The sequence below is a fragment of the Bufo gargarizans genome, chromosome 4 (genome assembly GCF_014858855.1).
Source record: "Bufo gargarizans isolate SCDJY-AF-19 chromosome 4, ASM1485885v1, whole genome shotgun sequence".
In the NCBI taxonomy this organism is placed as follows: domain Eukaryota; kingdom Metazoa; phylum Chordata; class Amphibia; order Anura; family Bufonidae; genus Bufo; species Bufo gargarizans.
Window position 1 is genome coordinate 144,265,433 of NC_058083.1, and position 27,130 is coordinate 144,292,562.

The window sequence follows — 27,130 nt, forward strand, 5'->3', positions numbered from 1 at the left end:
AATCCGAATTTATTCACGGCGAATCAGATGCAGATTTATCATGGAGACATCATAGAGATTTTACTGCATATAACTACAGCGCTGAATGCTGAATAAAATTAGTTTTTCCACCAAAATACGTCACAAAAGATTTTACCACATACAACTGCAGCGTTCAACGCTGAATAAAATTAGATTTTTCACCCAAAAATACGTCCCAAAAGGTTTTAACACATATAACTGCGACCGAAATACGTCAATTAAGATTTCACCACATATAACAGAGCATGGAGAATGGAGACGGTGTTCGAATTTCCCCCGCACAATACGGACGTCTCAGAAATGAACTGCTGCTCCCGACAGCAGCTCCTGGGAAGGTCAGAGAGCGTCCCGGTAACCCGAATCTATTTGCTCCTCTGAAGGATGATTTTGGAAGTGTGTAGAAGTCACATGTGGCCCCACGCTGCAGATTTATCATGGAGACATTGTGGAGATTTTACTGCATATAACTGCAGTGCTGACCACTGAATACATTTTGTTTCTCGACCAAAATAGTTCAATAAAGATTTTACCACATATAACTGCCACACTGACTGACTGCTACCACCGCTACTTCCGTGAACCCCTGCACCACTACTTCCCGGGTAGGTAGGCAGCTGCGAAGCAGGTGGTTTACCCTGGGCACAGCTGCCACCCTGCTGACTCCCAGTCATGCTTTCAACACATATAACCGCCACTGCCGTGAACTGAGAATGTATTTTTCTGTTTGTACTGAAATAGGCCACTATACGCTTTCACCAGAATTAACTGCAGAAATGCACTGACCCTATACATTTTGACCAGAAAAGTGCGTATATATTTTTCTTGTAGTACTGATAAATGCCCCTGAACGCTTTCACCAGAAATAATTGCAACAGTACAGTGCATATATATTTTCCTTTTTTACATAAATATGCCCCTATATGCTTTTACCAGAAATAACTGCAACAGTGCAGTGCGCATATGTTTTTTTACTGAAATACACCCCTATACGCTTTCACTAGAAATAACTGCAACAGCACATTGTGTATATATTTTCCTTTTTTACTGAAATATGCCCTATATGCTTTCACCAGAAATAACTGCAACAGTGCAGTGCGTATATATTTTTCTTGTTGTACTTAAATACGCCCCTATATGCTTTCACCAGAAATAACTGCAACAGTGCAGTGCGTATATATATTTCTTGTTGTACTGAAATACACCCTTTTACGCTTTGAATAGAAATAACTGCTGAAGTGAAATGCATATATATTTTTCTTGTAGTACTGATTAAGATACTAAGATATAAGCCACTAAAGGCTTTTTAACATAGCACTTGCAGCCCAATAACAGAGCTGTCTAATGACTATTTGGATCCCCAAATAATCATTCCCTGTAAATCACTTTCCTATCAATGTCCCTAGCGCCTTCTGATATCTCTCCCTGCACTAAGATGCTGTGAAGTGATTCCTACCCTTTCCCTGCACTTATAAATAGTTTTTTCACTATCGTTTTTCCACTTGCTGTTTTTCCACTTGCTGTCCCTAGCGCCTTCACACGTCTGTCCCTGCACTCTGAACGCTGGAAATTTTTTAGGAAATTGCGATTCGTTACCACGAAGCACGAGGAAATTCGCATTTGTTGCGAATCAAATTTTTTCTAAAATTCCGATCGAATTCCACTTCATCAGCTTCGATTCGCTCATCTCTAATTTTTAGCTTTTGTCATCCAGGTTGAAGGTAATGATCCAGTAGGTAGAACCTTAAAGAGGTTGTCCACTTTATTTATATTGATGGACTTTCCCCAGGATAGGTCATCAATATCAGATCGATGTGGGTCTGACTCCTTGCATTCCCACCGATCAGCTGTTTGAAGAGAAGGCTGCGCTCCATGAGAGTGCGGCCTTCTCTTCATTGTTTACCTGCTCGCCATCGCAACCGCAGCAATGAGCAGGTATAATTAAAAGCAAGCCGCCTCATTCACTTCTATGGGATGGCTCCTTCCTATACACTTGAATGGAAGGAGCCATACCACAGAAGTGAATGGGGACGCCATACTTGTAATTACACCTGCTCACCGTTGCGGTTGTGACGGCAAGCAGGTAAACAAGGAAGGGAAGGTGAACAGCAGGGGTTTAGGGAGATGGACCCCTGCTGATCTGATATTGATAACCTATCCTGAGGATACGTCATCAATAAAAATAAAGCGGACAACCCGTTTAACTATTTTAAAGATTCAGTTTGCTGCCCTGGCCTTGTACCTACTGCAGTTTCCTTGCCCTCCACTTTCTCCCCATCCTTACTTAAAGGGGTTGTCTCACTTCAACAAGTAGCATTTATTATGTAGAGAAAGTTAATACCAGGCCCTTGCTAATGTATTGTGATTCTCCATATTGCTTCCTTTGCTGGTTGGATTATTTTTTCCATTGCATTATACACTGCTCGTTTCCATGTTTACGGCCACTCTGCAATCCAGTGGAGGTCGCGCTTGCACACTATAGGAAAAAGTGTAGGCCTCTCTGGTGGCTTGGACCGTGGGAGCTCACATAGGTTGGTACTTTTTTCTATGATGTGCAAGCACCGCCACCGCTGATGGAAACCAGTAGTGTATAATGTGATGGAAAAATAAATTCAGCTAGCAAAGGAAGCAATATGGACAATCACAATACATTAGTAAGTGGCCTGAATTAACTTTTTCTACATGATAAATGCTATTTTCTGAAGTGAGACCACCCCTTTAAGCCTCTAGATAAATGTTGAGCATATTACCTCAATTATGTATATTTTTTAAAACAAAAACCATTAGAATATTAATCATTTTATTCATGCTAGAAATTATACTGCACAACTTAGTACATTTTTAATCATGCTTAGAGTTCTACCACGTACGTAAGACCGCCAGGTTCATTACTGAACAATTCATATCTTTGTTTCACCTTTACTTATGTTGTATCGTTTAGCTGCCCTCCTGTGTGTATATGCTGACAGACAGGCACTTTTTTTCCTCCACATGGTAATCAATGAATTTCGGAATGATCTGCAGAGAAAAAAGTAGATAAAGGGGTCCAAGCAGGCATTCAAGGATGACAGGAATAAAGTGCTCTCTTTGACATAGTAAAGAGTATAATGAGCCGAGCACCGGAACACATCCCGGGTTTGACTTAAAGTATACGGAATCCTTGCAAAATGATATGGGACAAAAGAAATGAAGAAAACCCCAATAATAATGAACACCTTCACGTTGACTCTCTTTCTGCATTGTGTTTGTTCCCTTCTAGTCCTTTTATATGACTGAAACAGCTTTTTGGTTATCAGGATATAACATACTGCTATGATAGCAAATGTCACCCAAAAGATGATCTGACATGTGTAGCTCACAATTTCATGCCAGACTAGACCAAATTCAGACTTCAGGTTTGCACAGCTCCGAACACTTTTAGGCGTCAATGTCTTGTTGGTCAAAATCATATTGGGCAATGAGAGAAGAAACATGATGATCCATATTGAAGCTGACAAGATCTTGGCTGAAAGCAGATTTTTCGTACAAGAGTGGTCAAAAGGTTTCACAGTTTTCTTATATCGATCTATAGTGATAAGGCCAAGGAAAATGATGCTTATGTACATAGTGAAATAGAACACTACTGAAGTAAATCGACACGTAAATCCTTTCAGGTGCCAAAATCCAAGTTTTGCATCTCCTAGAATCTTGAATGGAAATGTCATGATCATTAGAGTATCAGATATTACTGAGTTTTTCAGAAAAATGATGAAATTAGATTTACTTGGTAACTGGAAGAACACAATTATTGCTAAGCCATTCATTATGGATCCAGCGATGAAAAGAATGGAGTAGGCCACAGGGAAGACAACTTGGTTTATCCGGCTATCTCTAGAACATGTGACATTGTTGACATGAAGAGAAATATTGGGTTGCTTGAAAGTTGTCCTAAAATCTCCATATCCTGAAAGAAAATAAATAATTCTTCAGACTATGTATTCATTAGATTTTGAGAAATATTGCAAATACAGATGAATGATATGACTATTGAATAACTTGGACTTTGACTGCCTGTATTACTCAAGAAGGTAGAGCAAGTCCTGTATCCTTTTGGACAGGCATCTCCTGAGAGAGCACCAGATTTGGTCATATGAGCAACAGCAGTGATCGAGTAGAGATGTTGTTGTTGAAGAGCCTCCATCAGCATATTCAACCCTATTAAACCAGGCATATTGCCTGGTAGGGATGATCACGCTGATGCAAATCATGCCTTTCTTTTCTCTGTAGCTTGCAGGGTTATGGAGATATCATTACTTTCACATTTCGCAAATGAGGACTTCAACCGCTATGCCCCTCAGTGCTCAGTATACTCTCCCTTCCCTTTTGATTGACAGGGCTAGACAGCCGTGTCTAATGGGACCAGTGCTGTGGCTAACTAATAATTATTGGTGGTCCTAGGGCAGTGATGGCGAACCTTTTACAGACCGAATGCCCAAACTGCAACATAAACCCACTTATTTATCGCAAAGTGCCAACATAGCAATTTACCTTGAATACTACAGTCCAATACAGTATATCTTCCATGTACTTTATCATTTATCTACAATATCCTGCCTACATTCAGTGCACTGCCTGTGCTGTTCATGGTGAGCCCTGCACTGATGAGTGACAGGAAAGTCTAAGGCATATTGGTACACCATAGACTTTTTCCAGGGTGCGGACGCCCACAGAGAGGGCTCTGAGTGCCGCCTCTGGCACCCGTGCCATAGGTTCGCCATCACTGTCCTAGGGGAATGCATGATTTTGCTAATGCGCTGTGGCCAATATGTAGGCATTCATTGAAAATACGATCTAAAATGTAGGCATTCAAGGGAGGTAACGGGAGGAGAGAATACTTACCTTACCCTAGGGGAATGCACGATTTTGCTAAAACACACTGACACCAGTAACTGTTTTTACAGCATGACTAATGCTAGACCACCAATGATTATTAGTGAGTCACATTGCAGGCAGTGCCAGGCACCATTAGACAGACAGGGCTATCTAGCGCTGTCAATCAAAGGGGAGGGGAAAATATACTGAGCCCCATGGAGCGTAGCAGTAGCCATGATCCAAGAGCTACGCCAGCCCCTCGGTGCTCGTACTGTGTAATCTGCATAAAGATAAAAGTAATGATATCTCCACAATGCTTCAAGCTACATAGAAAAGAAACATATTTAGGGTCATTTATCAAACTGGTATAAAGTAGAACTGGCTTAGTTGCCCATAGCAACCAATCAGATTCCACCTAATTAAAGGTAGGAATCTGATTGGTTGCTATGGGCAACTTAGCCAGTTCTACTTTAAACCAGTTTGCTAAATTACCCCAATTGTTTTTACCAGCATGATCAACCCTACTAGGCGATATGCCTGGTTTAATTAGGTTGATCATGCTGACAGAGCCTCCTGCATGCGGCCCACTCACTCATACTACCCCTATGCACAGTGGACTTCGCTAGTCTGAGACACTCTCCTCTATTCTTGGAAGGCCCAGCACTGATGCTGGTTCAATCTTCACATTCAGGCCCCTTGCCCCAAGACATAGTGTTGTCGGAGAGTCTGGTGAAGAGGGTACTACTAGTAATGAGATAAATCACCGCAGCAACATTAGAAAGGAGGGCACCGGATATGCTGACTGCGCATTCTCCCTGTACAGACATTTTTACTGTGATCCGCACGGTTGCTTTAAGAGAACAGAAGGTAGTTTTAGCCAGTAACTTCTTGGATGTCACTCACAATGTCCTGCAGGTCACCAACAACAAATGCCATCATTTTCGCTGACTCTTTATAAAACTGGTAATAAGCCAACATTATGAAAATGGAAATATAGAAAGAAAACAATGCTTTTGGGAAATAAGGGAGTTGATTTTGCAGTTGTAGTGGATTTTCCATAAAGGGGCATTCCAGTAACAGGCTCACCACAGGATATGAATGTGCCATATCCCTCTGTGCATGCATTGCTACACTTCCTGGTGTACCCAGGCGTGAGTGTCACAGGCACAGTTGGCATCAGCGCTGCTCAGGCAGCAGAGCCTCCTACTCAAAGCAACAGGGCAGGTGCAAGATTGCCAGGGCCAGGCAAGATGTCTGGCCCTGTCATTCAAGGGGGAGGGGGAGTCTCTTGAGCAGTGCTGCCAGCCCCTCACTGCTCAAGCTGGCTGATTTGTGCACCAATTTAAATTTGCTCGTCTCAAATTCCTATAAACAGTGGAAATTCCCTTCTTATTTACACTTCTGCCATTTAACAACTTACCAGATTTGAATGTAATTAGGTTGGGTGAAAATAATGCTTTAACCCTTATAGAGCCAATGACCTCAGAATGTCTTTTGGAGAGACACCTTCTTAGGGTCCATTCACACGTCTGTATGTGTTTTGCGGACCGCACATCGCCGGCACTCTCATAGAAAAGGACATGTTCTATTTTTTTGCGGAACGGAAGTGCGGATCTGCAAATGCGGATGCCGACAGCACATTCTGGCCTCATTGAAAATGAACGGATGCGGACCCATTTTGCGGACGTGTGAATGGACCCTTAGGGTACTTTCACGCGTTCAGCATTTTGCATCAGTATTTATAAGCCAAAGGCCTCATGCACACGACCGTTGTTGTGTTCCGTTCCGCAAAATGGGGTTCCGTTGTTCCGTGATCCGTTTCTATTTTTGTTTCCGTGTGTCTTCCTTTATTTTTGGAGGATCACCAGACATGAAGGAAAGTTAAAAAAAGCAAGTTTGCCATGCAAATGATAAGAAAAAAACGGACGTGGACGCGGATGACAATCTTGTGTGCCTCCGCGTTTTTTCACGGAGCCATTGACTTGAATGGGTCCTCAAACCATTTTCCATGAAAAAAATAGGACAGGTTATATTTTTTTGATGGACTGAAACCACGGACGCGGATGACAAACAGTGCATTAGCCAATGGGTCCGCAGAAAATCACGAAAAACGGAACAACGGACACTGAATGAAACAACGGCCGTGTGCATGAGGCCAAAACCAGGGGCAGAAATACACAGTGAAAAAAGAATAATGGGATATGTTTTGGCTTACTATTAATTGTGTTATTTCCCATCACACATAGGCCCACGTTTCCTATTTTGGCTGCATCTGAATTTTGATTTATTGTGCAACATCTGGCACATTTTTAGCTCATGTTTTAGCCAGTTTTGGGAAACCTCTGGTCACAATTTATATATGTTTATAACAGTATATCTATATAACATAAATCACAGCATGCATCACTGTGGATAGAACTGTTTAAAGTCTAGGAAATGCTCTGGGAGCTGAATATAAGAATAGCTGCTGCAGAAATCTCTCTACCATGTGTCAGTCAGGAGTTCACACTATTTAGCTTACAGAGCATTGCCTAGACCGGGTACAACTGTAACCACTTCTCAGCTGCGAGTAGGTTGAGCTGTGTACCGGTATGCTGCTGTTTACATGAATGTTCCCATTCACAGACAGCAAATATATCTAAATGCATGGGGGGTATCAAAACTGGTGTAAAGGACAAAAAGCCTAGTTGCCCATAGCAACCAATCAGATTCCACCTTTCATTTTCCAAAGGAGCTCTGAAAAATGAAAAGTGGAATCTGATTGGTGGCTATGGGCAAGTAAGTCATTTTCCTTTGCACCAGTTTTGATCTCCCTATAGTGTGGTAGAGTGGTGTAGAACTTTTCATTTAGGCTTTTCATTCAGGTTTTTATTAACTTAAAACCAGAAAAAAACTTAATTAAACTTTGCTCCTAGCTGTGAGCAATGGTCCAGTACACTTCTACATCAGTGCATAGCTAAGATCTTTGTACAGTGCTATGTTCAGTATGCATATCCCATGGATTATAAATATGAGAGTTAAAGGAAATTATTTTTTTTGCCAATTAAAATCGGATAGATTCTTCTAATCAGTTTTTTTTTCTGATTACATATTTTTCATCTATTTCCTGAATATAATTATGTCTGAGCTGTTCTTAAAGGGGTGATGCAAGACTATAAAAAGATCCCAAATATGCCACGCCCCCCACACTGAATATACTTACCTGGCTCCCTGATCCCGGCGCCGCTCCTGGTCCCGCACCGCCACTGCTGCTTCTCCCTGTGCGAAGATTAAAACATCTGGTGTCAGAGGGGTCAGCCAGTGGCTAGCGGGGATGGGGAAGAGCCTCCCTAGCATTGCGGGTGATGCTAGGGAGGTTCGTCCCCGTCCCCGCCTGCCATTGGCTGCTCCCCCCGACACCTGATGTTTCCATCCGCGTACGGGGAGAAGCAGCAGTGGCAGCGCGGGGACCAGGAGTGATGCAGGGAGCCAGGTAAATATATTCAATGTAAGGGGTCCTGCATATGATTGAGCTTTTTATAGTCTTAGATAACCCATTTAACAGCATTTAGAAAACATTAAGAAAATTGATTTACAGAAGCCCTATGGGCCATAGACACAATGGTCAGGAGATTTGATTTCTATGGGAGAGTTTTCTAGGCATGCTCTGTGACCTGTGCAGAGGTCATTGTACAAGGAAACAATAGATAAGATGTGACCATCACCATTTGTAAATGGAGGATCCTGTCGTATATTTCATTCTAATCTTGCCTATAATTATCTCACCTCAGTGTATAGATAAGCAGGTAACTGCAGTAAAGTGATCTGTACAGACTGTTAGAGTAGTTCAATTGTTAGGTAGAGAGTAATTAATAAAATGAATTGGCCGATAACAAAGACACAGACAATGCTTGTTGTATCTAAGGAGATCTGAAAGACCCCTCCCAAATATCTTTCTTGATATACCTTCTGATAATGGGAGTAACTGGGAGTTTCCAAGGTGGTTACAATACTTAAAATTACACATGGCAGATTACATGATTACACATGATGGCATATTTAATAATATCTTTGAGATATATGGTAACATTGTGGGTTGAAAGTCTGTAATAGTTCATTTGTCTGTAACTACCGTAGATAGGGAGGATGACCATCTGGCCTTTTTTAATTACTGGAAGACGATAAACACTTCCTAGAATCCCTGAGAACATTATAGTTGATATTAGTTTACACCCCATCTTTAGCAAGCTTCACCATTGTATCCCTACTTAAGTAAAATACTCCCCCGTTCCTGGCTGCTTACCGACCTCTATTTCTATTTTTCAACACCCTTCCAGATGACCTTCAGAATGTATTCTAGTGCCAAGATATTGAGTAACTGTGGAATAGATGATAAGTTCACAGACAGACTAACCAAGACACAAATAAAGTGTCAGCTATACTGATACATATGTTCCAAACCACTCTTATTCATATATATATATATATATATATATATATGAAAAGAAAACCACAGGCGGCACCACCCTCCAAACGTGGCGTACAAAATGGGTGCAAAATCCAAGTACGGCAGCAGGTGCTTACCCAGTAGTAGAGATGAAAAAATTGGACTGCACTCCAAGCAAATCTTCAGAATAATCTGTTTTTTATTCACCCATAAATGGCAAAACGACGTTTCGGCTCCAACTGAGCCTTTCTCAAGCTTGAGAAAGGCTCAGTTGGAGCCGAAACGTCGTTTTGCCATTTATGGGTGAATAAAAAAACAGATTATTCTGAAGATTTGCTTGGAGTGCAGTCCAATTTTTGCATCTCTATACATATATATATATATATATATATATATATATATATAAACTATAGGTTTATAAGGTTAGCATGCTTGCATTGACTATTACTTTCACACAGACCAAGAAGCGGCGTCTATTATTTGGCTTAGTGGCCAGTGGTAAAAATGCAGGAGTTTATGGTTTTTGTTTAAAGGGAACCTGTCACCAGTTTTATGGTGTCCTAACTAAGGGCAACATAAATAAGTGACTGATTCTCTTAGCAAAATGCTGGGTCACTTTCTTTAATTGACCCAGTCAATCTGCCAACATCTTGTATTGAAAAGCTCTAGCTGATAATGAATATTCATGAGCTCCTGACTCTCCCCGCCTACCTGCTGCTGAGTGACAGTTTTTTTCCAAATGAATCAGCAGCAGGTGGGCAGGGGAGTGGCTATAGCTCTGAATTAAATATACGCTGGACTCAATGACATCACGCTGGACTCAAATCAGCTCATTAGCATGCGGCATCTTTGTGTGTATATTATGAGGTAACCATCTGTCACACCAGTAAGTGAATACATCTAAGGCACTTTTTAGTAGTTAATGATTGTATATATTTAGTTAGATTATAATCAAATATCCACATGACAGGTTCCCTTTAAATATAGATAATGACATGGAAAATTAAAATTAACATCATCAAAATTATTTAAAAATATGCTAAATAAAAGAATGTGATTTAAACAATAGGTCATTTTCTAATGACACATTCCCTTTAATGCTTTTATTTTCAATATGTTGGTAAATGCAGGTCTTATAATACAGAGTCTGCATAAAAATGTCTGCTTTCTCCATTGGAGGTGGTTTGTGGGATTGTATTACTTCATGAAAATACTGCATTCATATGGCTCTAAATATGGGCCCATATTAGGCACTAGAGGTGACTGAATTTCTTAAAATGTAATTGTATTCTGATTTGGCCGAATCACTCATGTGGTTCGATTTGGGACTCAATAAATTCTATCTGATTAGAACTTTTAACGTCTATTTGACTGATTTATGACTGTGATTTCAGTCCTAGTAAATATCACTTGGGTCTGGTGTAATATTACAATAAGAAACTTTGTATGTCCATTCAGAGGAGAGAGAGATCTATCAGTCAGTTTCCTTCTAAATACTACATGCTATCTTCTATGATGGATATTTTTTTGTGGTTAGAGTTGAGTAACTAGATGATGGGTTGTGGTAAACTGAGTTAGCAGATTAAAAGAAGTTCTAATCACCCACATTTCCTAATATAAACATACACAGCCAGTTGTCCTACTTCACATTACATTCTGGGCCTTACCGTCACATGGCCCTCAAGCTTTTTTTAGACCATTACCCACATCAGACTGAGACCATTATTTCTAGAGATGAGCGAATTTTTCAAAAGTTTGATTCGGCTAATTTGCCGAATTCTACAAAATAATTTGCTTTGTGACAAATTACTTAGTCACGAAGTGCATTTTTTTGTAAGTAGTGGGTGCAATGACAGGGAGCTGCGATAGCACTGCCCCCCCCCCCCCCCACGTCATTGTACCCCTCAGATGCCAGCGTTCATGTAAAAGCAAGAGTGTAAAAAACTGTATAAAATTAACATAATTTTTTTTACCGCGTCCATTTGCTCGCGACGGGCCATCCGCCACAATCTTGCTTGAAGATCTGTCGCAAAATCTCTCGTAGCGCGAGATTTTGTCACCACGCACGGGATTTCGGCCGAGATCTTTAATCAAGATGGCAGCTGGTGGTCCATTGCGAGCAAATGGAGGGGGTTATAATGATTTTTTAAGTTTTTTTATACTATTTCAGGTTAAATCGATTTGCTTACACGAAGCACGAGGAGGCGAATCAAATTTATTTTAAAATTCGGATCGAATTCCACTTTGTGGGATTTAATTCGCTCATCTCTAATTATTTCAGATCCTGATAATAAAATATTACCTGAATAATCCATGGTTACACTTCTTGCTATCTTGTTGGAGCAAAGCTGATATGTCATGGAGTCAGGATTGTTTGATTTGTTTTCATCCAGAAAGCCATAAAATAAATGAAGACTGATGGTGCTCCGTCCATAGAAATAACCTGGGTTTAGTCCATTAGCCACAGAGCTGCCAGCCTTTAATGCTGTACATGTGAGGTATATATCAGTAGAGCTGTACAGAACTGTAAATTTTACTTTTTCAGTTTTCTGTTCCAGATGAAGACATACAAACTTCTGCTTTTATTTATTCAGCTGAAACAAAACGCAGACAGTAAGTTCCTTAATACTAGGACATCCCATAAGCATTTGTATCTGATGCAAAAAGAATATTGCAGTAAAATATACTTCATTAGGCTTAAAGATGTTTGTATAAGTCAAGGTGGAAAGTAGCAGTAGTCAGTTCTGGACTAAATCTTCAGCGAGGTGGATGAGTTGTTACTGATTAATAATAACAAGCGACCCACCTTAATTACTTGTATCTCACCAGCAGAGGAAAGTTTGTAATATACTTACTGTCTCGAAGTTGTGTAGGTCGGCAGCTCAGAAATCCGCTCAAGTGATGCTCCTGCTGTGAAAATCCTCCATCTGCCGACATCATGTCCTTTACCAGGTTTTCAGTCTGGGCTATAGATGGGACCTCACTTCTGTATAGCCTAGGACAGGACCAGAAGTATTTCATCCTGAATCCACCTCATCAGAACTAGGGAGACAAATAGTTCCTGCCCTGTCCACAGCACCTCCCCTGTGCTGGGTTGCAGAAGTGACGTCCTGTCCACAGACCGGAAACCTAGTAGAGGATGTGATGTCTGTGGACACAGGATTTTCAGAAGTGTAGCATCACATGACCCAAGAGGGCAATTTCAAAACGATAAGCAAATGCTCGATCATCAAGCAATCCAAATCATTTGTCGTGTTAAAAAATTATAATTGCAGGCGGCAGGTCTTGGTGTCTAATAGCGATCTGCCGCCGGCAAACCACTAGACAGTATAGGGACGAGCAATGGCACAGTGATCGTTCCTCCCCATGCTGTGGAGGAGATCGCTGCATGTAATAGCAACGGTTTCCTCAGCTAGTGAGCAGGTGATTGCCGCTTCCCTCACGACATTCGTCTGTCACATCGGGCTGTGTAAGTCTACTTTCACACTAGCATTTTGACTGAATCCGTCAGAGCTCAGCAAAAACGCTTCCGTTATTGATAATACAACCATCTGCATCCGTTATGAAGGGATCCGGTTGTATTATCTGTAACATAGCCAAGACGGATCCGTCATGAACTCCATTGCAAGTCAATGGGGACGGATCCATTTTCTATTGTGTCAGATGGTGTCAGAGTTAAACAGATCCGTCCCCATTAACTTGCATTGGGGGCCATAACGGATCCGTCTTGCTCCGCATCCCATGACGGAAAGAAAACTGCAGCCAAACGGAACGGAAGGCATTTTGGAACATTGCGTTCTGTTCATCGACAATGAATAGGGACAAAACGGAAGCATTTTTTTCCAGTATTGAGACCCTATAACGGATCTTAATACCAGAAAATAGAAACGCTAGCGTGAAAGTTTTTTTAAGGAAAGGAAGAGGAAACAGATTATGCCAACTTGATAAGATCACCTTAGCTGATCACCTTAAGTCTGGCTTCTTTAACTATCCACGGTCAGCTGTAACACTAGGGTAAACCATAAGCAGTGACATATTTCCCCCTAGTGGTTGTTGCAGGGGAATTGTAGCATTACATGGCAGTTATTCAATTAAATGGTGAATGATTCATGTGATACTTGTATACAAAAGAACCGCCAATGTAAGGCACATATGCCATGGCCCAGTAGGAGCCAGGGCAGTGAAAGGAGGGTGCAATTGTCTGATGGTAGTTGGCATGCCTTCGAGGCAGCCCCTTTGACAAGCACACAGGCAATATCATGTACTAGTAGATGGAGACCATCTCACATATCTAGATGCATGAAGCAGGTATGCAGTTATTCCATCAGTACAGAAACCTTATGGTGATGAAGAAAAAGATTCAGTAGACTTCTAATTTTAACCTAAAATTTGGGTCAATAAAGACATTTTCAGTCACATCCCTTATAAGTGGATTTTTCTTTTTGGCTTACTTTATTCGTTGCTATGTCTAAATGGAAATGTGCAAATTTTGGAGCAAATTATGCGAGAAATGAGACACAGCCACGATAGTAAATGCGGACTAACGTTTGTAGGTTCAGAACAAGTTCTTTCAGCTCGTCAATTCTCTCGTCAAGTAAAGAGTGGTGCACACTACTTTATTATAAAATGACCCTCTTGGCTATGAAGGAGTTAATAGTAGATGCTATCTTCTGTTGTTTACATACTTAAGCCGCATACGTTTACTTTGAAACAATAATTAAACCGAGCAAATATCCATTTATACAGCAATCCCCTGTGTATACAAATATTGATGCATATGGTCGTCTTCTTGAAACCATTAGGAGGCCTGTTTTCTAATTAGCCTTCTTCCAAAATAAACTGTTACCATTTATTGAACTGCAATTTGGTATAATATCTAAACTGTACTGTGTGTACTATAAGCTTTACAAATTGCTGTTTGAATTTGACAAGAATTTTTGGTGGATGGTTACGTGGAGTCCTGGTGATAGGTTTAACAGGAATGTTCACAATGAAGTTTTCAGCAGGAAAAAGTCTTGTCAGCCCTATTGACAAGTCTGTTTTTAGTCAATAGATAAATGTATCAAACAGGAAAAAAATGCTGGTTCGTCCAGACTTAGAACTCTTTAATACTTTAATGTAAAGGATCGAGATCAATTTAAAAATAAATAAAAATTCAGTCTGAATCTAATGAGTACCGAATCAAAAGTACTCAGATTGCCCTGAAAAGTCATGTATGACTCCCTGGGGTCTCCTAGGACCGTATCCAACCTATTTCAAGCTCTTTACTGTAGTAATGTGGAAGTGACAGTGACCTATATGACTACAGGTAAATGATAGCTGGAGGGAACAAAGAACCCATTTAATAACACACTTTTCTTTTGTGCCATTAAATTACATATATAATATAAAAAATATATATTTAAAGGGGTTATCCAATAACTAATCTAAAAAAATAAAAATCAGAGATCATACAGTACATAGCAATTTATTTCTAACGAAGCTAGAACCAGCCCTGCACCTCACATGGATCCAGAGATCTCTCCATTCATTGCTCTGATAGATTTATATCAGGCTGAAAGCTCAAGAGGTGTGTCTATTCTGATGCAGCTAAGGGGCGTGTCCATGCTCTCCCTATCACAGCTCAGGAGGCAGTTGAAGGATGAAACTGAGCATGTGCAACCATCTCAGTGAGCTTGAATAAATAAGAAAAAGAACAAACAGCAGGTGGCGCTATACACATATATTTTATTGAATAACTCAGTGACTATGCTAATTTTTTGATTATATGCAATAATGAAAGTATTCAGCTCCATCTGCTGATTTGCAAACTATAGAATATTTTTTGTGGGGCTACCCCTTTAAGAAAAAACTGTGAAAATTCTGGAAAAACATTTATTCTTCTAATCATTTTTTTTCAATCTGGTAGAAAAGATTTAAAGACAAAACATTTCAATTTTGTAAAAAAAATTAAGAAAGCAAAATGGAAAAGTGTGTATGTTTGTATATTTTACACACACAAAGTCTGCTATACTATTGCTAAAACTAATAAATATGAAAAGGGGAGAACAATGTGTGCATGTACTGTATGTGTGTATGTATTGCTAAAACTAGTAACTATAACCCACATTTTTATTTTTTTTATTTCACTTTTTTATTTATTTGTAATCATCAAAATATGAATTAACCACAGTAAGGTCAGGAAGGGGTTAATTCATAGCCTGCAGGCTCACAGTTAATTTTACAGCCAGCATGGGTGCGCTCGCACATCAAAAAGCGAGTATTTTCAATTTACACTGCGATGGATCTTTGTAGCAGGGTGCTACAACAATGCCATGCAGGAGAACCGCCTCTGCTGGTCTTGTGGCGGTAGGCAAAAAGTTAAATTAAAACATGGTCCACACATTATGCTTTTTTTGGTGGCAACTGGCTTCTTCTCTGACTTCTGACCTGTAAAATGATGGCTGTCATTTCGAAAACCCATGAAATTTAAATTCATCTGGAGCCCAAATTCTTGGGAAATCCGAGACAAATTTGATTAGTTTACAATTGAGTCGCTCATTTATATTACTGGATTATGTTATAATGCTGTGCATGTTCTAACCTTGGGATGCAGATACAGCAAACCATTGAACACACTGAATTACTGTGCATGAGACGGTTACTGGACTTCACCTGTAGTATTGTGCGCGCATGATCATTTGTAGAATCTATTGGACTACTATGCATGTATACATACCAAAGGTAGAGGTTGTAAATACCATAGCTTGGTAAGTGGTGTCCTTAATTAGTTTCATAATGGGAATACTGAAGTGTATTCATGTAATTAGCCATCAGAGCACTTACTTTTCCCCTGAGCTGGGAATACACATAACACAGAGTTATAACAAAAGATGCTTCAGAATTGTCATTAGTGTCGGCTGTTTCTCTTTGCAGAACATTGGTCACCTGACCTACTGCCCGGTGGGGTTGATCACAGTGAATAAAATGAGCCCTATTTCTCTGCAATTAATATTACTAATGCAAAGAAATGCTGCTTTTTTGTAGCCATATGTAAATGAAGTACTTGATGCACAGAGGGGCTAGCCCAGCCCCTTGGTGCACTGCTTTACCTCCATCTCTCCCTGTTTCCAGTACCCCTCCCAGTGAGATTGTCAGAACCAGGCATCCTCACCACTCCATTGCCTGGCCCTGAAATCTCACCCAAGTACTGGAGCAGTGAAGATCTAAAAGCAGTCGTCCTCTCTTCTCTGCTTATTCCTCACATCAAGGGTCCTGTAGGAATGAACAGAGAAACTGACTTCCTGTCTACGCTAAAGACGCTGTGTTAGTTGGAGAGTCAGGGTGTCGGTCACATGACAAAACTGAGGACCAGAAGGGAGGTTGTAATTCACACATAAAGTCACTGGTAAGAAGACTATCTTCACTACAATTATCATCATGTACCTTTTTAGCTGGCCAGAGAATAACATTTTTGTTGGAGTGTTTTAATTTGCTAGTTTATTAGAGCTAGGCATGTATACTTGAGCTAGTCTGTCAATAATTGTCAAAAGATTTTTAATTACCTTATAATAACAGCTTTCATTAATGTCCCCTCTCCCTCTCCACTGCTCCCTTAAAAGACTGTTGCTAGGTAGGGATGAGCGAACTCGAACTGTATAGTTCGGGTTCGTACCGAATTTTGGGGTGTCCGTGACACGGACCCGAACCCGGACATTTTCGTAAAAGTCCGGGTTCGGGTTCGGTGTTCGTCGCTTTCTTCGCGCTTTTGTGACGCTTTCTTGGCGCTTTTTGAAAGGCTGCAAAGCAGCCAATCAACAAGCGTCATACTACTTGCCCCAAGAGGCCATCACAGCCATGCCTACTATTGGCATGGCTGTGATTGGCCAGAGCACCATGTGACCCAGCCTCTATTTAAGCTGGAGTCACATAGCGCCGCCCGTCACTCTGCTCTGATTAGCGTAGGGAGAGGTTGCGGCTGCGACAGTAGGGCGAGATTAGGCAGATTAACTCCTCCAAAGGACTTGATTAACTGATCGATCTGCAGCTGTGGATCATTGAGCTGCTGATCCTCAATTGCTCACTGTTTTTAGGCTGCACAGACCGTTTGTCAGTCACATTTTTCTGGGGTGATCGGCGGCCATTTTGTGTCTTGTGGTGCGCCAGCACAAGCTGCGACCAAGTGCATTTAACCCTCAATGGTGTGGTTGTTTTTTGGCTAAAGCCTACATCAGGGTGAAGCTGTCACACCAAGTGCATTTAACCAGCAATAGTCTGTTCATTTTTTGGCCATATACAAAATCAGGGGCAAGCTGCGCCTGTCACCAAGTGCATTTAACCCTCAATGGTGTGGTTGTTTTTTTGGCTAAAGCCTACATCAGGGTGAAGCTGTCACACCAAGTGCATTTAACCAGCAATAGTCTGTTCATTTTTTGGCCATATACTAAATCAGGGGCAAGCTGCGCCTGTCACCAAGTGCATTTAACCCTCAATGGTGTGGTTGTTTTTTGGCTAAAGCCTACATCAGGGTGAAGCTGTCACACCAAGTGCATTTAACCAGCAATAGTCTGTTTATTTTTTGGCCATATCCCAGTCTAATTCTGTCACTAAATCCATACCGGTCACCCAGCGCCTAAATACTAGGCCTCAAATTTATATCCAGCTAAATCTGTCCCTAGTGCTGTAGCTGGGCGAGTTATTTAGTGTCCGTTCAAGCACATTTCTTGTTCTGGGTTGAAATACAATTCCCAATTTAGCAATTTCATAATTTAGTGGTTTCTGCTATATCAGAGCTATTTGAAATCTATCCCTAAAAGGGTATATAATATTCAAGGTGCACATTGGGTCATTCAGAATAACTTCACACACACCCGCTACTGTGTATTTCCAAGTCTAATTCTGGCACTAAACCCATACCTGTCACCCAGCGCCTAAATACTAGGCCTCAAATTTATATCCAGCTAAATCTGTCCCTAGTGCTGTAGCTGGGCGAGTTATTTAGTGTCCGTTCAAGCACATTTCTTGTTCTGGGTTGAAATACAATTCCCAATTTAGCAATTTCATAATTTAGTGGTTTCTGCTATATCAGAGCTATTTGAAATCTATCCCTAAAAGGGTATATAATATTCAAGGTGCACATAGGGTCATTCAGAATAACTTCACACACACGCTTCTGTGCATTTCCAAGTCTAATTCTGTCACTAAATCCATACCGGTCACCCAGCGCCTAAATACTAGGCCTCAAATTTATATCCAGCTAAATCTGTCCCTAGTGCTGTAGCTGGGCGAGTTATTTAGTGTCCGTTCAAGCACATTTCTTGTTCTGGGTTGAAATACAATTCCCAATTTAGCAATTTCATAATTTAGTGGTTTCTGCTATATCAGAGCTATTTGAAATCTATCCCTAAAAGGGTATATAATATTCAAGGTGCACATTGGGTCATTCAGAATAACTTCACACACACCCGCTACTGTGTATTTCCAAGTCTAATTCTGGCACTAAACCCATACCTGTCACCCAGCGCCTAAATACTAGGTCTCAAATTTATATCCCGCTAAATCTGTCCTTAGTGCTGTAGCTGGGCGAGTTATTTAGTGTCCGTTCAAGCACATTTCTTGTTCTGGGTTGAAATACAATTCCCAATTTAGCAATTTCATAATTTAGTGGTTTCTGCTATATCAGAGCTATTTGAAATCTATCCCTAAAAGGGTATATAATATTCAAGGTGCACATTGGGTCATTCAGAATAACTTCACACACACCCGCTACTGTGTATTTCTAAGTCTAATTCTGTCACTAAACCCATACCTGTCACCCAGCGCCTAAATACTAGGCCTCAAATTTATATCCTGCTAAATCTCTCGTTAACGCTGTCCTGTTGTGGCTGGGAAAGTTATTTAGTGTCCGTCAAAGCACATTTTTTGTTCTGGGTTTAAATACAATTCCCAATTTAACAATTTCATAATTTAGTGGTTTCTGCTATATCAGAGCTATTTGAAATCTATCCCTAAAAGGGTATATAATATTCAAGGTGCACATTGGGTCATTCAGAATAACTTCACACACACCCGCTACTGTGTATTTCCAAGTCTAATTCTGTCACTAAACCCATACCTGTCACCCAGCGCCTAAATACTAGGCCTCAAATTTATATCCTGCTAAATCTCTCGTTAACGCTGTCCTGTTGTGGCTGGGAAAGTTATTTAGTGTCCGTCAAAGCACATTTTTTGTTCTGGGTTGAAATACAATTCCCAATTTAGCAATTTCATAATTTAGTGGTTTCTGCTATATCAGAGCTATTTGAAATCTATCCCTAAAAGGGTATATAATATTCAAGGTGCACATAGGGTCATTCAGAATAACTTCACACACACGCTTCTGTGCATTTCCAAGTCTAATTCTGTCACTAAATCCATACCGGTCACCCAGCGCCTAAATACTAGGCCTCAAATTTATATCCCGCTGAATTTGAATACAATAAATTGGGCCAAATAATATATTTGTTGTTGTGGTGAACCATAACAATGAGAAAAACATCTAGTAAGGGACGCGGACGTGGACATGGTCGTGGTGGTGTTAGTGGACCCTCTGGTGCTGGGAGAGGACGTGGCCGTTCTGCCACATCCACACGTCCTAGTGTACCAACTACCTCAGGTCCCAGTAGCCGCCAGAATTTACAGCGATATATGGTGGGGCCCAATGCCGTTCTAAGGATGGTAAGGCCTGAGCAGGTACAGGCATTAGTCAATTGGGTGGCCGACAGTGGATCCAGCACGTTCACATTATCTCCCACCCAGTCTTCTGCAGAAAGCGCACAGATGGCGCCTGAAAACCAACCCCATCAGTCTGTCACATCACCCCCATGCATACCAGGGAAACTGTCTCAGCCTCAAGTTATGCAGCAGTCTCTTATGCTGTTTGAAGACTCCGCTGGCAGGGTTTCCCAAGGGCATCCACCTAGCCCTTCCCCAGCGGTGAAAGACATAGAATGCACTGACGCACAACCACTTATGTTTCCTGATGATGAGGACATGGGAATACCACCTCAGCATGTCTCTGATGATGACGAAACACAGGTGCCAACTGCTGCGTCTTTCTGCAGTGTGCAGACTGAACAGGAGGTCAGGGATCAAGACTGGGTGGAAGACGATGCAGGGGACGATGAGGTCCTAGACCCCACATGGAATGAAGGTCGTGCCACTGACTTTCACAGTTCGGAGGAAGAGGCAGTGGTGAGACCGAGCCAACAGCGTAGCAAAAGAGGGAGCAGTGGGCAAAAGCAGAACACCCGCCGCCAAGAGACTCCGCCTGCTACTGACCGCCGCCATCTGGGACCGAGCACCCCAAAGGCAGCTTCAAGGAGTTCCCTGGCATGGCACTTCTTCAAACAATGTGCTGACGACAAGACCCGAGTGGTTTGCACGCTGTGCCATCAGAGCCTGAAGCGAGGCATTAACGTTCTGAACCTGAGCACAACCTGCATGACCAGGCACCTGCATGCAAAGCATGAACTGCAATGGAGTAAACACCTTAAAACCAAGGAAGTAACTCAGGCTCCCCCTGCTACCTCTTCTGCTGCTGCCGCCTCGGCCTCTTCTGCTGCTGCCGCCTCGGCCTCTTCCTCCGCCTCTGGAGGAACGTTGGCACCTGCCGCCCAGCAAACAGGGGATGTACCACCAACACCACCACCACCACCTCCGTCACCAAGCGTCTCAACCATGTCACACGCCAGCGTTCAGCTCTCCATCTCACAAACATTTGATAGAAAGCGTAAATTCCCACCTAGCCACCCTCGATCCCTGGCCCTGAATGCCAGCATTTCTAAACTACTGGCCTATGAAATGCTGTCATTTAGGCTGGTGGACACAGACAGCTTCAAACAGCTCATGTCGCTTGCTGTCCCACAGTATGTTGTTCCCAGCCGGCACTACTTCTCCAAGAGAGCCGTGCCTTCCCTGCACAACCAAGTATCCGATAAAATCAAGTGTGCACTGCGCAACGCCATCTGTGGCAAGGTCCACCTAACCACAGATACGTGGACCAGTAAGCACGGCCAGGGACGCTATATCTCCCTAACTGCACACTGGGTAAATGTAGTGGCAGCTGGGCCCCAGGCGGAGAGCTGTTTGGCGCACGTCCTTCCGCCGCCAAGGATCGCAGGGCAACATTCTTTGCCTCCTGTTGCCACCTCCTCCTTCTCGGCTTCCTCCTCCTCTTCTTCCACCTGCTCATCCAGTCAGCCACACACCTTCACCACCAACTTCAGCACAGCCCGGGGTAAACGTCAGCAGGCCATTCTGAAACTCATATGTTTGGGGGACAGGCCCCACACCGCACAGGAGTTGTGGCGGGGTATAGAACAACAGACCGACGAGTGGTTGCTGCCGGTGAGCCTCAAGCCCGGCCTGGTGGTGTGTGATAATGGGCGAAATCTCGTTGCAGCTCTGGGACTAGCCAATTTGACGCACATCCCTTGCTTGGCGCATGTGCTGAATTTGGTGGTGCAGAAGTTCATTCACAACTACCCCGACATGTCAGAGCTGCTGCATAAAGTGCGGGCCGTCTGTTCGCGCTTCCGGCGTTCACATCCTGCTGCTGCTCGCCTGTCTGCGCTACAGCGTAACTTCGGCCTTCCCGCTCACCGCCTCATATGCGACGTGCCCACCAGGTGGAACTCCACCTTGCACATGCTGGACAGACTGTGCGAGCAGCAGCAGGCCATAGTGGAGTTTCAGCTGCAGCACGCACGGGTCAGTCGCACTACAGAACAGCACCACTTCACCACCAATGACTCGGCCTCCATGCGAGACCTGTGTGCCCTGTTGCGCTGTTTCGAGTACTCCACCAACATGGCCAGTGGCGATGACACCGTTATCAGCGTTACAATACCACTTCTATGTCTCCTTGAGAAAACACTTAGGGCGATGATGGAAGAGGAGGTGGCCCAGGAGGAGGAGGAGGAGGAGGAAGAGGGGTCATTTTTAGCACTTTCAGGCCAGTCTCTTCGAAGTGACTCAGAGGGAGGTTTTTGGCAACAGCAGAGGCCAGGTACAAATGTGGCCAGCCAGGGCCCACTACTGGAGGACGAGGAGGACGAGGATGAGGAGGAGGTGGAGGAGGATGAGGATGAAGCATGGTCACAGCGGGGTGGCACCCAACGCAGCTCGGGTCCATCACTGGTGCGTGGCTGGGGGGAAAGGCAGGACGATGACGATACGCCTCCCACAGAGGACAGCTTGTCCTTATCCCTGGGCAGCCTGGCACACATGAGCGACTACATGCTGCAGTGCCTGCGCAACGACAGCAGAGTTGCCCACATTTTAACCTGTGCGGACTACTGGGTTGCCACCCTGCTGGATCCACGCTACAAAGACAATGTGCCCACCTTACTTCCTGCACTGGAGCGTGATAGGAAGATGCGCGAGTACAAGCGCACGTTGGTAGACGCGCTACTGAGAGCATTCCCAAATGTCACAGGGGAACAAGTGGAAGCCCAAGGCCAAGGCAGAGGAGGAGCAAGAGGTCGCCAAGGCAGCTGTGTCACGGCCAGCTCCTCTGAGGGCAGGGTTAGCATGGCAGAGATGTGGAAAACTTTTGTCAACACGCCACAGCTAACTGCACCACCACCTGATACGCAACGTGTTAGCAGGAGGCAACATTTCACTAACATGGTGGAACAGTACGTGTGCACACCCCTCCACGTACTGACTGATGGTTCGGCCCCATTCAACTTCTGGGTCTCTAAATTGTCCACGTGGCCAGAGCTAGCCTTTTATGCCTTGGAGGTGCTGGCCTGCCCGGCAGCCAGCGTTTTGTCTGAACGTGTATTCAGCACGGCAGGGGGCGTCATTACAGACAAACGCAGCCGCCTGTCTACAGCCAATGTGGACAAGCTGACGTTCATAAAAATGAACCAGGCATGGATCCCACAGGACCTGTCCGTCCCTTGTCCAGATTAGACATTAACTACCTCCCCATAACCATATATTATTGGACTCCAGGGCACTTCCTCATTCAATCCTATTTTTATTTTCATTTTACCATTATATTGCGATGCTACCCAAAGTTGAATGAACGTCTCCTCTGCCTGTGTGCTAGGCCTAAATATATGCCAATGGACTGTTGCAGTGGTGGCTGACATGAAGCCTGATTCTCTGCTATGACATGCAGACTAATTCTCTGCTGACATGAAGCCAGATTGTCTGTTACGGGACCTCCCTCCTCTGCCTGGGTGCTGGGCCTAAATTTATGACAATGGACTGTTGCAGTGGTGGCTGACGTGAAGCCTCATTCTCTGCTATGACATGCAGACTGATTCTCTGCTGACATGAAGCCAGATTGTCTGTTACGGGACCTCTCTCCTCTGCCTGTGTGCTAGGCCTAAATATATGCCAATGGACTGTTGCAGTGGTGGCTGACGTGAAGCCTGATTCTCTGCTATGACATGCAGACTGATTCTCTGCTGACATGAAGCCAGATCCTCTGTTACGGGACCTCTCTCCTCTGCCTGTGTGTGTGCTGGGCCTAAATATATGCCAATGGACTGTTGCAGTGGTGGCTGACGTGAAGCCTCATTCTCTGCTATGACATGCAGACTAATTCTCTGCTGACATGAAGACAGATTCTCTGTTACGGGACCTCCCTCCTCTGCCTGGGTGCTGGGCCTAAATATATGCCAATGGACTGTTGCAGTGGTGGGTGACGTGAAGCCTCATTCTCTGCTATGACATGCAGACTAATTCTCTGCTGACATGAAGCCAGATTGTCTGTTACGGGACCTCTCTCCTCTGCCTGTGTGTGTGCTGGGCCTAAATATATGCCAATGGACTGTTGCAGTGGTGGCTGACGTGAAGCCTCATTCTCTGCTATGACATGCAGACTAATTCTCTGCTGACATGAAGACAGATTCTCTGTTACGGGACCTCCCTCCTCTGCCTGGGTGCTGGGCCTAAATATATGCCAATGGACTGTTGCAGTGGTGGGTGACGTGAAGCCTGATTCTCTGCTATGACATGCAGACTAATTCTCTGCTGACATGAAGACAGATTCTCTGTTACGGGACCTCTCTCCTCTGCCTGTGTGTGTGCTGGGCCTAAATATATGCCAATGGACTGTTGCAGTGGTGGCTGACGTGAAGCCTCATTCTCTGCTATGACATGCAGACTAATTCTCTGCTGACATGAAGCCAGATTGTCTGTTACGGGACCTCTCTCCTCTGCCTGGGTGCTGGGCCTAAATTTATGACAATGGACTGTTGCAGTGGTGGCTGACGTGAAGCCTGATTCTCTGCTATGACATGCAGACTGATTCTCTGCTGACATGAAGCCAGATCCTCTGTTACGGGACCTCTCTCCTCTGCCTGTGTGTGTGCTGGGCCTAAATATATGCCAATGGACTGTTGCAGTGGTGGCTGACGTGAAGCCTCATTCTCTGCTATGACATGCAGACTGATTCTCTGCTGACATGAAGCCAGATTCTCTGTTACGGGACCTCTCTCCTCTGCCTGTGTGTGTGCTGGGCCTAAATATATGCCAATGGACTGTTGCAGTGGTGGCTGACGTGAAGCCTCATTCTCTGCTATGACATGCAGACTAATTCTCTGCTGACATGAAGACAGATTCTCTGTTACGGGACCTCCCTCCTCTGCCTGGGTGCTGGGCCTAAATATATGCCAATGGACTGTTGCAGTGGTGGCTGACGTGAAGCCTCATTCTCTGCTATGACATGCAGACTAATTCTCTGCTGACATGAAGACAGATTCTCTGTTACGGGACCTCTCTCCTCTGCCTGGGTGCCGGGGCCTAAATATCTGAGAATGGACTGTTCCAGTGGTGGGTGACGGGAAGCCAGATTCTCTGCTATGGAACCTCTCTCCAATTGATTTTGGTTAATTTTTATTTATTTAATTTTTAATTTAATTCATTTCCCTATCCACATTTGTTTGCAGGGGATTTACCTACATGTTGCTGCCTTTTGCAGCCCTCTAGCTCTTTCCTGGGCTGTTTTACAGCCTTTTTAGTGCCGAAAAGTTCGGGTCCCCATTGACTTCAATGGGGTTCGGGTTCGGGACGAAGTTCGGATCGGGTTCGGATCCCGAACCCGAACATTTCCGGGATGTTCGGCCGAACTTCTCGAACCCGAACATCCAGGTGTTCGCTCAACTCTATTGCTAGGGCTTGTCTGTCTTCCCTTTAGTGTAAACAGAAGACAGAGGGGCGGTCCTTCACACGGCATGCCTGCATTAGGCTTCAAAATAAGGAGGCGTATCTCTCAGTAATCTAATCTGATTGGCTGGCAGGGAGCTGCTGGCTACAGCAAGTGTGTATGGGAAGTGAGGGAAAGCAGTTTTGGCCTCAGAGAACTGTCAAAGGAGCCATCTTGAGAAGGTCCTCATATTGTAAATGTTCAAACAGCCGTAACTTAGGGAAAAACTCAAGGAAAACAGTGGTATGTGAAGAAACTAAAGATTGCTATATGCATAATGCTGCTGCAGCAGTAACATATGCTAAAACAGATTATTTTTTTTATGAAAACATGACAGTTACCCTTTAAGTCTGTTCCATATAAAATATTTGCAATAACAGCAACAGTTAAAATTACTCTGCATGTGTTGTGAAATATCCTTTAATCAAGTAAAAAAAATCTAAGATTACTTCATCACAACTAAGTACTTGACTTATAAAATGGTTTTGGGAAGTAATAATTTGCTTCTGCTAACACTTTTACAGATATTTTTATAAGCAGGCAAGCATTTTTATAAGTTAGACAGCTCAGTGTATAAATTATTGCAGATGATCATTTTAGGGTCAACTCCTTAGGATCAAGAAATAATAATAGAAGTAATCAAATGCAATTAGAAAGGGTGTTGCTATGCAAAGCCATCCACTAGCGTGTGCAATGATGTTTGTGACAATTCCACCTTCATCTCAAAAACAATTACTATTTCTCAAACAGGAGCTGCAGTAAAAAAATATATTCCAAACAGCTCCCTCCATACACTTACAATTTCTGCATGGCCTAGAGTGCATATCTTCTTAATAGGGAGAGGGGGACACCTCTGGTCCTCTGGTGGTGGCTAATCTCCCTTACGGCTCATGCACATGACAGTGTTTTATGTCCACATCCAATCTGCATTTTGGGCGGGTTGGATACAGACCTGTTCACTTCAATAGGGTCACAAAAGATGCGGACAGCACACTGTGTACTATCCGCATCCATATGTCTGTTCTGCGGTACCCACAAAAAATTTAAAATGTCCTGTACTTGTCCGTTTAACGGACAAGTATAGGAATGTTCTATAGATGGCAGGACATTCTGTTCTGCAAAATGTGGAACATACACTGGGGGTATCTGTGTTTTGTGGATCTGCAATTTGTGGACCACAAAAACAGCTATTGGCGTGTGCATGAGCCCTTGGGTTACATTCACATGACAGTGAAAAAAATGCCAGTACACAATACACTGAAATACACATTTTCTATGACCATTTTGCATCAGTGTATGCATACATTTTCTCGCCTTCCATTAATTTTTAACAGCCGTTAAAAAAAGGCATTGAAATTCATCCATTTTAATGGATTTTTTTTTAACATTCCATCTCCTGCAGTGGCCATAGTGCCCCCCAGTATAAATAATGCCCCCCATAGTGACCCCAGTACAAATAATGTCCACCTTAGTGCCCCCAGTATATTTATTTTCTCCCCATTGTGCCCTGTGAATAGACCCATAGACTGTAATTGTTCTAAAAATGGCTGTGCGACTGCAGATAAAAAAGTATTTGCACACTTGTTTTTTGAACATGTTAAAATCCAGCATGCCCTCTTTTGCCATGACATGGAAAAGTCAGATCACCCCAT

The 27,130-nt window shown here is 43.1% G+C and overlaps 2 protein-coding genes across 3 annotated transcripts in view; one reads left to right on the top strand and one right to left on the bottom strand.

Annotated features, from left to right (window-relative positions):
- MED12L (mediator complex subunit 12L) overlaps positions 1 to 27,130 on the top strand; it is a 648,568-nt gene that overhangs the window by 375,089 nt on the left and 246,349 nt on the right. The window lies entirely within an intron of this gene.
- The window catches only part of P2RY12 (purinergic receptor P2Y12), a 47,975-nt gene continuing 23,612 nt past the window's right edge, over positions 2,768 to 27,130 (bottom strand). Inside the window, exons 1-3 of one of the 2 annotated variants that reach the window (XM_044289110.1) lie at positions 12,151 to 12,338; positions 11,598 to 11,889; positions 2,768 to 3,961 (exon numbers count right to left, since the gene is read on the bottom strand). In XM_044289110.1, coding sequence (XP_044145045.1) covers positions 2,919 to 3,961; positions 11,598 to 11,655 — 1,101 coding nt within the window. In that variant the 5' untranslated portion in view covers positions 11,656 to 11,889; positions 12,151 to 12,338 and the 3' untranslated portion in view covers positions 2,768 to 2,918. Of the gene's footprint in view, positions 3,962 to 11,597; positions 11,890 to 12,150; positions 12,339 to 27,130 lie in introns of those variants that run through there. The other variant, XM_044289111.1, reaches the window with a different exon arrangement.